This window comes from Rattus norvegicus, chromosome X (genome assembly GCF_021556685.1).
Source record: "Rattus norvegicus strain SHRSP/BbbUtx chromosome X, alternate assembly SHRSP_T2T, whole genome shotgun sequence".
Classification (NCBI taxonomy): Eukaryota; Metazoa; Chordata; class Mammalia; order Rodentia; family Muridae; genus Rattus; species Rattus norvegicus.
The window spans coordinates 158,832,132-158,843,973 of NC_141554.1; the positions used below are offsets into that span (position 1 = coordinate 158,832,132).

The 11,842-nt window shown below is 44.0% G+C and overlaps 1 protein-coding gene across 2 annotated transcripts; it reads left to right on the forward strand.

Moving 5' to 3' along the window:
- Nucleotides 1-3,778: 3,778 nt before the first annotated feature.
- On the forward strand, nucleotides 3,779-10,226 carry Magea4 (MAGE family member A4). 2 transcript variants are annotated; one of them, NM_001428949.1, is made up of 6 exons: nucleotides 3,779-3,828; nucleotides 4,559-4,670; nucleotides 6,871-6,967; nucleotides 7,758-7,847; nucleotides 7,966-8,036; nucleotides 8,753-10,226. In NM_001428949.1, the coding sequence occupies exon 6, from the start codon at nucleotides 8,816-8,818 to the stop codon at nucleotides 9,752-9,754; it is 939 nt and encodes a 312-aa protein (NP_001415878.1). In that variant the 5' UTR covers nucleotides 3,779-3,828; nucleotides 4,559-4,670; nucleotides 6,871-6,967; nucleotides 7,758-7,847; nucleotides 7,966-8,036; nucleotides 8,753-8,815; the 3' UTR covers nucleotides 9,755-10,226. The 2 variants fall into 2 exon arrangements, with proteins under 2 accessions (NP_001415878.1, NP_001103020.1); NM_001109550.2 differs by having other exon boundaries at nucleotides 6,876-6,967.
- Nucleotides 10,227-11,842: the final 1,616 nt, after the last annotated feature.

Genomic DNA, 11,842 nt, shown 5'->3' on the forward strand with positions numbered 1-11,842 from the left:
TTCCTCCTCCTCTTCTTCCTCTCTTCCTCTTCTTCCTCTTCTTTCTCTTCCTCCTCCTCCTCCTCCTCCTCCTCCTCCTCCTCCTCCTCCTCCTCCTCCTCCTTCTTCTTCTTCTTCTTCTTCTTCTTCTCCTTCTCCTTCTCCTTCTCCTTCTCCTTCTCCTTCTCCTTCTCCTTCTCCTCCTTCTCCTTCTCCTTCTCCTTCTCCTTCTCCTCCTTCTCCTCCTCCTTCTTCTTCCCCATTCTTGAAAATTAATTCCTTTCTGTGACCTCTTATTGTCCTTCTAGTTGTCCAGAGCAGCAAATAATTCACATTTCATAGTTACTTTTGTCATTTTTTGCTGCTCTTGACAACTGGCAGGACAATGAGGAGGTCACAGAAAGAAAATTGTGAATGGGAAATTTCTCAGTTTTTTGGAGACTCAGATCATAATGATGTTTTGCTGAAGCAGAAACACGAAAGAATGTTTTGCTGAAGTAGACATGGGTGAGAGGATGTTTCCCTGAAGTAGACATATGACAGGATATGTGATGTTAAGAATGAATATAAATATGGCCCCACAGCCAGTGGGAGGAATTTATTGCATTGGTTCACCTTGCTTTGCTTCTCTAGTCTTTGCTGATGATATTCATGCATTGGTTAGCTTTGCACAGAGCTGTTGATCTTTGCTTGTTGTGATTTTGTAGAGAATAACTCGCCAAAGAATTTGTTGTGATATTCAGGCCATTTCTTGCAGCTTTCAGGGACTTATGCCAATCAAGCAGAGCCATTCGGTTTCTTCTGAATCAAACTGATGTTGCTGATTCATGAGTGGTGTCTGTGGAGTGGAGTGGACTGCAGCTGCTAATTTATTTTGGTGGTTTGCAAATAGAGTGAACTGCTGATATCCTGACAATGAAGACTGCAATAAACAGGCCCATTTCCCCTGTGTCTTAATAACCTTTCTCTTGAACTATCTCTGGGGGTTGGTGGACTAGAAGGGAGGTTAAAACACTTAAGAACCCTTCTTAAAGTAGGTTGTGAAAAATCTAAGCCTATAGAAATGAAATTCAAAGCAAAACAATCATCTCCCAGGGCTCAGACCAAAGTAATTAAAGCAGAGAAGGGAAGCAGGCCAAGATAATCCTGCCACAAGCACCCACTGAATGAAAAACGTAAAGATAATGAGCCAGAGAAGGTCTGACTGGCCAAGAATTCCATTGGCCTATCGAATGGCCTAGACAAATGGGAACATGGGAGTAATAAAAGTGACCTCAAAATCATCTGAAGACTCAATAATATTGACTAATAAACAGTGGTCCACTGTGAAGAGAGTACTTTTATACCAACTGACTGAGACTCAATTATGGAGACAGTAAAATCTAAATTCTTATAAGGAGGAATGTCTATGTACTGTATGAAACAGAGAAGGAGGACCTGAGGATAGAGGCTTGTGCATAGTAGGGGTAATAAGTAAGATCCTCTTTTAAATGGTTTAACTTGTTTTCTGGATTTAATTCCTTACCTGTCACTTTAGGTTATTGATTTTTGGATTCTGTTTTTTGTTTTTTTGTTTTTTTGTTTTTTTGTTTTTTTGTTTTTTGTTTTTTTGTTTTTTTGTTTTTTTGTTTTTTGTTTTTTGTTTTTTTTTTGGTTCTTTTTTCGGAGCTGGGGACCGAACCCAGGGCCTTGCGCTTCCTAGGCAAGCTCTCTACCACTGAGCTAAATCCCCAACCCCTGGATTCTGTTTTTAAATAAGTATTTATATCCACTATAACCAACACAGCTTGGTCCTGGGAACCTGATTATCAATGGAATAAAGAAAAACAGACACAGGTACATAAAATCTGGAATATTGTGGGATGTGTTTACTCTGATGCAGCAGGACAAAGTACCACAGAGTAATGTGGACCCGTACTGGTGAACAGTCTCAGGTTGCAGTCATCTGGAAGGAGGAAGCTGTGGTTGCATTTTGCACAGGAGACTTTGTTCCCACGAGTCTGTGTGTCTAAGGCACAGGCATCCTTGATATGACTATGACCCTGTCAAACAATACACATTCACTCAGAATTTCATCCACTCTAAACATTCACCTGGGTTTCCTTGGCTCACCATATTACCATATTGACCTTATAAAAATATCTCCACTAGTACATCAGCTAAATCCAAGAAGTGTGTGTGTGTGTGTGTGTGTGTGTGTGTGTGTGTGTGTGTGTGTAAATTAGATTGATTCTTTTTAGGACTTCAGGGGAAATCTGAGGGTGTACAGAAATGTAACTCTAGAAAAAAGTATCTTAAGTAATGCAGCTGTGTTCTACATGCGCTGGGGCCAATTTACATAAATGAGCCTCACCTATACATTTTCATCTATATTCAAGGAGTTGGGGAAGTTTATAGGCATTTAAGATTCTCAGAATCCATTTTGATAGTCAAAGAAGATCAGATCCAGGAAGGAAGAATCTCAAAGTATACACCAGCACCCCTTTGGACAGTTTACTATCAAACCTGGTGTGGTTATTGGAATTTGCTCCTTCCCATGACCTCTCCCTAGATGCTGTTCATGGAACCATTTTCAGGATTTCCAGAGACACTGAAAGTAAGACCTCAAGGTTCACATCTGAAGTAACACAGAGGGTCCCCAATCACTGTAGTTACACTCCCGTGGCAAGCAGTAGACCTGGGCCTTTGAGTCTTTACCCCTACATTCCTGGGTCCCAACCACAAGAGACCCTCCCTGCTTTCTTTATATGTTCAGGGAGGTAGAAAGGGCTACACTGTTTGCAGGGTGAAGTAGAACCTGAACCTGAGAAGAGAATTTGGATGCTCTGGTCTGCATAGAGGGACATCAGATAACATATGACAGGATAGTGTTGTGGCATACAATAAACAAAGGCTCATATGTGGGAACGAACCCCCAATCCTTCCACTCTAGAGACTCTGACTATAAATGCTGTCAGAAGTTTCTAGAAAAGAGGGAGCGTGTGACATTTATAGTCAAGATGGAAGTTGGGAGTAGATCAAATTTCATTGGAGATAATTTACAGTAGAAGTCAAATTCCACATGGACAGGTCCAGACAATCAAGCTACATTACATCCATTTGATGGTCTTGTACCAGACTTGTGAGGATGAGCCTGTACCCAAGCCTCCACATCTGCATCCAGAAACTTGGGGAGTACAGAGCTTATTTGTGAGGTTCCTGGAGCCTAGAAGCTGCCTCAGTGCTAGCAGAAAGAAGAACCTCCATATTCATTTACAGAGACTTAGAGCACTTAGAACAATTTTGTGAAGCTTCTAAACAAGAGACTGCCACTCTGCCTTCTGAGTCAAGGTGAGAGATTAGGCTTGGCTAGAAAAGTACCTTTCCAGGGTAAACATTACGAAAGAATGCAAATTCATCCCTTGCATCTGCCTAGAACCAAGTAGGTCCAGTTGCTTGCTCCTTGATTTCTAGGAGGGAAACACACACACACACACACACACACACACACACACACACACACACACACACACACACCATTTTCAAACATTCCCTGAGGGAAAGTGGTGGAAAAGCTGACTCCTTGATTTCTAGAGACTATGTGCTGACCTGGGAGAATGAGAATATCTCTAGCCCTCTATATCTGGTGACAAGGAAACCTCGGGGACATTTTCTGAGGTCCCTTGAGTTTAAAGAATCCTTTGATCTCACTTGTGAGACAAAGCCCCTCCGAGTCCCCGGCAGGTCCCCTACTCCCCCACAAACCTCCAACCCCCCCCCCACTCTAGCATTTCATATCCGGGGACTTTGTGGACTCAGCGCCATTTTGCAAGACTCCTGGAAGGAAGCTGCATCGCCGCGCCACTTGAGGTGAGAATTTTGGGCTGACTCTGAAACCTTTCAGGTCCCCTAAATAATACAGCTTTCTCCCTGTGGTCAGCCTAGGTTCCAGTGGGGGTAACCTTGTAGACATGAGCCCCTTACTACTCAATTGTCGAGGTTAAAGTTGACATTTTCAAATAGTCCATGAGGGAAAGCACTGAATAGCAGCTGAGTGAAAGGAGTACCTAACAGTGGACTACAGAAGCTCCGCTTTGGTTAGAGCACCCCATAATAGTTTTAATAATGTGAGCCGAACCAAACAGGGGCACACTTGTGGGAATGCGGCCCTGCCCCTCCCTCTCCTGGGACTCTGTCCTTAGGCTCCATTTCAGAGATTTCTAGAAATGGCGGACCATGTGACCATGTTAGTCTGGATGAAAGCTGGGGAGTAGGTTGTTGAAGCTGAATCCAGGATGAACAGGCCCAGACTTGTTAAACTAGATTTGTATCCTTTTGGGGTGCTGAAGCAAACGGGAGCCTACTTAGTGAAAAGAACCTAGTCCCAAGTTTCCATATCAGAGGACTTGGGAGTCTGAGGGCCATTTTTTTTTTTTTAGTTTGAGCGCTGACTTGGAGTGAATGAGACCCTCCCAGGCCTCTATATCTGGTGACATGGACGCCTTGGGGAAGTTTTCTGGGGTTCCTTGAGTTTAAAGATGCCTGTTCTGTACTGACTTATGAGATAAAGCCTCTCTGCCCCCTCGGCTACCCTCTTTAGGCCCCCCTTCTCCCCATCCCCCACCTCTAGCGTTTCATATCCGGGGACTTTGTGGACTCAGCGCCATTTTGCAAGACTCCTGGAAGGAAGCTGCATCGCCGCGCCACTTGAGGTGAGAATTTTGGACTGATTCTGAAACTTTTCAGGTCCCCTAAATAATACAGCTTTCTCCCTGTGATCAGCCTAGGTTCCAGTGGGGGTAACCTTGTAGAAATGAGCCCCTTACTACTCAATTGTCGAGGTTAAAGTTGCCATTTTCAAACAGTCCGTGAGGGAAAGCACTGAATAGGAGCTGAGTGAAAGGAGTACCTAACGGTGGACTACAGAAGCTCTGCTTTGGGGGGAGTAGGTTGCTGAAGTTGAATCCAGGATGAACAGGCCCAGACTTGTTAAACTAGATTTGTATCCTTTTGGGGTGTTTAAGCAAACTGGAGCCTACTTAGTGAAAAGAACCTGGTCCCAAGTTTCCATATCAGAGGACTTGGGAGTCTGAGGGCCATTTTTTTTTTTTAAGTGCTGACTTGGGGTGAATGAGATCCTCCCAGGCCTCTATATCTGGTGACATGGAGGCCTTGGGGAAGTTTTCTGAGGTTCCTTGAGTTTAAAGATGCCTTGTCTGTACTGACTTGTGATATAAGGCCCCTCTGCCCCTCGGCTGCCCCCCCCCCCCCCCCAGCGTTTCATAACCGGGGACTTTGTGGACTTGGCGCCATTTTGCAAGACTCCTGGAAGTAATCGGCATTGGCGCTACAGTTGAGGTGAGAATTTCGGGCTGGCTCTGAAACTATTCAGGATAAATGGTCCTCTAAATAATACAGCTTTCTGTATTATTTCTCTTCTCTTTGGGAAAGAGACCCTTCCTACCTTCTATATTGGGCACCTGAGGATGAGGATGTTCCTGAGTTTTCTAGAAGTAAATCAGCCATTCTGCACTTTTGTAGTGGATATGAGTGCATATGGTGTTGGAAAGGGCAACTTTCAACATTGACAGTACCTTGAAATAATGCACTTTCACTCCTGTCATCAACCTAGCTCCAAATAGAGCTCACTTCTTGGAGTGAGCCCCTTGCTCCATGATACCTGAGGAGTAAGGATAATAATGATTTTTAGTAATTCGTGATTGGGGGTGGTGGTGGAATACTGTCCTGGGAGGATGGGGTTCCCAGGAATGTACAATGAAAGCTCTGCTTTGGGTAGAATGACCCCACTCACTATAGGATGGATAATGTGAGCTGCATCAAAACAGAGACCCATTTATTGAAATGAGCTCCTTCCTTCCTTCTCTAAGGAGCTCTGACCATAGGCTCCATTTCATAGGTTCCCTGAAATCAGGAATCAGCAAACATTTTTAAATAAAGGTGGGAGCTGAGAGTGGTTTGTGGGAGCCAGTTTCTAAATAGTTAGACCCAGACAACTTAGCTACCTTGTATTATTTTGAGGGTCCTGAACTAAATGGGGAAGGGGGTAGACTTGGAATGAGCCCGTAACCAGGCTTCCAGATCTGCCTACATGGACTTCGGGGATTCAACACCACTTTTGGGATTCCTTGAAGAAAAATGGCCACAAGATGCCTTCCAAGTCTAGGTGAGAGCTTAGGGTGGGCACAAAAAGTCTCTTGTAGGATATAAGGATCATAAAATATGAGAGTATGAGGACTGGTAGGTATAGAAGGAGTTGGGGACTAGGAGGATTTGGGAAAGTGTTTGAATATAATTAAAATGGAATGTATGAAATTATCTAAGAGCTAATAAAATATTTTAAAAACATGATTATGCTCTCCAGACCCTCTCCAGGTACTCTTGGAATCAAAGTGAGATTTTATGCCTAGGTGGAGGAACCCCAAATCTGTTTCTCCATTGTGCATTCTGCACCAAATAGGAGTTAGCCTCTATCCTCCAAAGGGTCTCTGATTTAGATCAATTTTTGGAGACAGTTGGAGTAGAGTGGGTCCAGACTTCATGAAGTGATATAGTAAGACCCTGTGGGTAAATGGAAGAGATGTCCCCATTAGATAACTCAGTTGTATACCCATAAATAAATAGTACTCTACTACATGTGGCTAGACTAATCAGGGGAGTGGCCTACTTTGTTCTTGGTAGATATAAGGTCAGAACCTTTTCTGAGGTCCATAGAAAATGAGGTCCTAGGATATATAGATCAGCAGTCAAAGTAACATCTAGGGTTCACTGAGGATAGCACACCTTAGATAGTCCCCATTGCCATTGATGACAGTCCTGTGCTCATAAGCTTTGGGAGCCCCTACCCACTGTCATACAGATATGCTTCAGTGTCTCTTCTCTCTTTTCTCCAAGGACAGTGAGTGTATCCACTGAAGGACATTATCAGAGCAGCAGAGAGAGCCACATAAAGGTTACCAGAGGAGGTGTCCAGCATTTGTAAGCAGTCTAGGTGAGTTTGAGTTACCATGGTTAGAACTAAAGGTGAGGAAAAAAGTACAATCCTCTCCCCAACAATGGATGCCATAATAACTGTCCACCTCTCTTAATGTTGCCTGGAGAGACCTGGGTATGTGTATGTTATATCTACCTCTCCTTTATGCTTCTTGACTTGTGGTGGGACTTCTCTAGGAGGTAAAGATTATGGTTCTAGGGGTGATGTTAGTTTGGCAGAGGGAACCACATGTGGTAAACAGAGAAAGGAGTCCCAGGATTAGCCATATCTCAGACATAGACTTCTGGGAACTATATGTGTTCACAGTGCAGAAAGAAGGGACTGTACTGCCTGGTTTTATTCTGAGGCCAACACTCAGAGACACTAAGTGTCATGCTTACTTCTACCTTAGGCAGGAAGGTGGGAGTCTTTGGAGAGATGAGGTCTTGTGTCATCTGGACATAAGGGAAGATGTCAGGAAGTACAAGTCAGATGAATGAACCTCAGGTGGAATTAGAAAGCCCTAAAATCAGCAGAGATGAGCACAGGTCATGTGAACATTCCAGGACAACCCTTACAGATGTAAAGAGATGTGACACCTCCTCAGATATTAAAAAGGTGAGGATGTTGACCAGAGTGGGTGGCCTTACTAAAAAATGGGTTCCTGGATCTTGCATGGTCCAAGTAAGGACCTCCAATGGTTGAGTCAAGGAAACCACTGTCACAGGCCCCACAAACACTTCTCACATACCTGATTCCCACAGTGCTGGGTAGGGCTATCAGCCTAAGCACCCAATCTTGTTTGCAGGTTACTGGTCTCAGGGAGCTGAAAGATCTTGTAAAGGGGAGTTTGACTGGAGTCATCAGAGAGAAGATCTCAGGAGTGTCAGGACTCAAGGTGAGGACTGAAGGGGTCCTGGCATTTGTTCCCTCCCTGCCCTCCTGTCAGCTATGAGAAAACCCAAGGGCCATAGTTGCATTCCTTCACCTCATATCCTCTTCCCTCTGTTTCACAGAAATAGGCTCTTGGCTTAAAGAAACTACCCTTGGATCATCAGGACAAGCAGTTCAGTTCTTATTTGTCAAGGTGAGTGTTGAGACCTCCAACATCTCAGGACACATGGAATACATTGAATTGGCCCGTCTCTTGTAATTGATTCTGAGCTAGATATGAAGTGCTCTTAATCCCTTTTATTATGCTTCAGAGAGGTGAACAGTTAAGAGTTTGCTACATGCCAGCAGAAGAGTAGTGCCTGACCCTTGACAGGGGAAACCTACCCAAGGGCCCAGAATGATCAATTATAGAAGGCACCGTTTACCTTAAGTAGGGTTACCTCCCACAGTCTACCTCACCCTCCCTATGAGGTATCAAACTAGCAGTTTGCAGCTGTGGGATGTTGTCAGCATCTCTTAATAATAGTTTCAGAGAGCAGGAGGTGAAAGTCTTCATCTGAGACAGTCTCCAGTTCATATATAAGCACAAATCTATGTAGCCTCAGAAGTTATGTGGAGGCACATACTACAAGTATTTATCAATGGTACCAACAGTTTAGAATATAGACATTCCAGAATCCCTGGCCTCAAATAACCTGATGGTAGCCCTGAGGCCACCTGCTCTGTGACTTGGCTGCACCTCAAATAGCTGGGTCACTTCCTTTTTCAGGATTCCAGGGTTCTAGGACTGCTAAGAGTCCTTGTGACCCTAGAGCACTACTCAAGAAAAATAAAATAACATGATATTTTGAGGACTGTGAAACAGTGGCTACCAGCACAATTCACTCACTCTCTCCCTTTCCCCACCAGGCCTGTATATCTTTGCTACTGTGATTGGGACATTATTCTGCCTGTTGTTACAGGAAAGTCACAATGGATAATCCCCATAACATCCTTCACTGCAACCTTCAAGGCAGTGCTCAGGGCCAAAGGGAATTAGACAATGCTCAGGCTCCAATGGTTATAGATGAGGAGGAAGTCACTCTCGCCTCAAGGAAGGTGTGTGGTAGCGGAATACCAAGTCTTCCCCAGAGTCCTCAGAGAGCTTCCTCTCCCTCTGTGGCACTGGCCTCCATTCCTGAAGGCCCATCTGAGGAAGCTTCCACCAACCAAGTAGAAGACCTGGAAGACCCATTGCGTATGTTTTACAATGCACTGAACATAAAGGTATATGACTTGGTGGACTTTCTGCTTTTCAAATACCAAATGAAGGCATTCACTACCAAAGCAGAAATGCTGGAAAGCATTGGTAGAGAGTATGATCAGTACTTCTCTCTGATTTTTAGTGAGGCCTCTGAGTGCATGAAGTTGGTCTTTGGCATTGACATGATAGAAGTGGACCCATTTGTCCACTCCTATATCCTTGTCATTGCCCTGGGGATCACCTATGATGGGATGCTGACTGATGTTCAGGGCATGCCCAAGACAGGTCTCCTAATAGTTGTACTGGGTGTCATTTTCATGCAGGGAAACTGTGTCAGTGAAGACATTATCTGGGAAATGCTAAATAACATAGGGTTGTATGGTGGAAGGGATGCTTACATACATCAAGACCCCAGGAAGCTCATCTCTGAGGAGTTTGTCCAGGAAGGGTACCTGGAATACAGGCAGGTGCCTAATAGTGATCCTCATAGCTATCAGTTCCTGTGGGGACCAAGGGCCTTTGTTGAAACCACCAAAATGAATGTCTTGAAGTTTTTTGCTAGCATTACTAAGACCGATCCCAGAGCGTTCACTGAAAAATATGCAGAGGCTCTGAGAGATGAGATAGAGAGGGCCCAAGCCTGGATTGCCCAGGAGATAGCTCTGTAGCACTGACCTGCACATAGTCTAGTGCACTGGCAGTTCTCATCCAACATCAGTTCAGGCTGAGTCAGTGATCCAAGTATTGTACCCTCAATTGAGAGCTGGTGGGAGGGGAGCTTTAAGTATTCTACTTTTGAGTGACTTTAGGATTCTCGGTATTCCAAAGTGTTAATACTCTTGTTACAAAATCCATTAGTTTTTAAGTCTTTTGTAATGAATGCATTGTTATTGATCCATGTTGAAGAATTTATTATTTTGAAAACAAATGGGAATGATTTCTGTCTTAATTTGTAAAATGTCACAAGATACCAGTGGCATTGAAATGGGAATTTCCTGGGCAATGGGAAAAATCTGGCATTAACTTGAATAAGAATAAAATTAATTTTTGATGGTCTTACACTGTTTAATATTTCATCGCAGTTAACAAATTAAAATGAAAACAAAAAAATAATAAATAAATGGAACTTCTAACCCAAAAGCCTCCACTGGGCATCTGTTCTTTGTAAAGTCCTCTGTTAGCAGTGGGGCATGACAGAAGCCAAATGTTTCCTTAGCTATAGAAAAGTGGGATAGAGTAGAAGCCAGAACCATTATTTTCTGTAGATATGGTGAGGGCAGGATCTACAGCCCTGTCGATACAGCTAGGGGTTTTTTCAAACCATAAACACTAGTACAGAAGGTTTTCAGAGAGGTCTGCTGGGGCAAACAGCCCAATGCAAATGATATAAATCAAGGCAGTTTGAGAGACTCATGCCCATGGCATCATATGCACATGGCAGCTCACAGGTCTATAAATCCTCTTCCAGGGTAGCTGATCCCCACAGGGTCCAGGCACTCATAAGGTGCATATATAAGAAAAGCATCCATTCACTTTTAAGTGGGTACTAGCTGTTAAGTAAATGATAACAAGTTACAATTCACAGGCCCAGAAAGGTTAGGCAAAGAGGAGGGCCTGGGAGGTTATGCATGAACCTCCCTGGGAAGAGGAAATAGAATAATAACATTTGTAGTTCAATTGAGGGTGGACGAGGACAAGAGTGGGAGAGATGGGGCAATAGATGGAGAGAATACAGGAAGAGACAGATGGAATTGAAGAACATTTGTGGGTATAGGGGGTGGAAGCCTAGCGCAGAGGAAACATCCTGGAATCTATAAAGGTGATTTTGGTGGTTTGAAAAAGCTTGACTCATGGGAAATGCCACTATTATGAACTGTGGCCTTGTTGGAATAGGTGTGGCTTTATTTTATGAAATGTGTCACTGTGGTGGTTGGCTTTGAGACTTTCCTCCTAGCAGCCCGAGGATGCCAGTCTTCTGGTTCCCTTAGGAACAAGATGTAGAACACCAGTGCCATGCCTACTGGGACATTACCATGCTTCCCACCTTGATAAAAATGGACTGAACCTCTGAACCTGTAGGCTAGCCCCAATTAAATGTCCTCATAATAATTGTCTTGGTCATGGTGTCTGTTCACAGCAATGCAAACCCTCAGTAAGACAGTGACATAGTCAGGACTCACAGGAATGGAAAATATGGAGTCTGAACTATCCATCTTTGGTGGCCAAGCAAGGCTTCCAGCGGTAGGAATACATTGCATTTGGTTGAGATTTTGGCTGAGGGGTTCTCATGGAGATCCCCCAAACAACCCATGCTGATGCTAGGACAGAGGGTTGATCCCTGCACTCTGACAGTGGGGCCCTACTGCAACAGAAAACATCAAATAGCTAAAGAAATGTAGATGGGTCGAGCTGGTGCCTGAATGGAGCCTTCACTCCAACATTCTAGTCTCTTTGGTGTGGGAAGGTACTCTACAGGCTACAGAAAGAGAATACAAACTCAGCCACAAATCTTTCAACCTACAATCTGTAATGCCTGCAAGCTGTGCTGGGGCACTGCAAGGGGCATGGTGGTGCGAACTTGTAGAAGTGACCAAACCTTGTTTAGTGTAACTTAAGGTTCATGCCCTACATTGCCCTGGATATGATTGGAAACTGGATAGCCCAGAGACCTAGGGTAGAACCAAACAGCACTGGTTGGAAAAAATAAATCAATGAAATGATTCCTAATAAGAATCTGCTATACTCATAGATCTGTG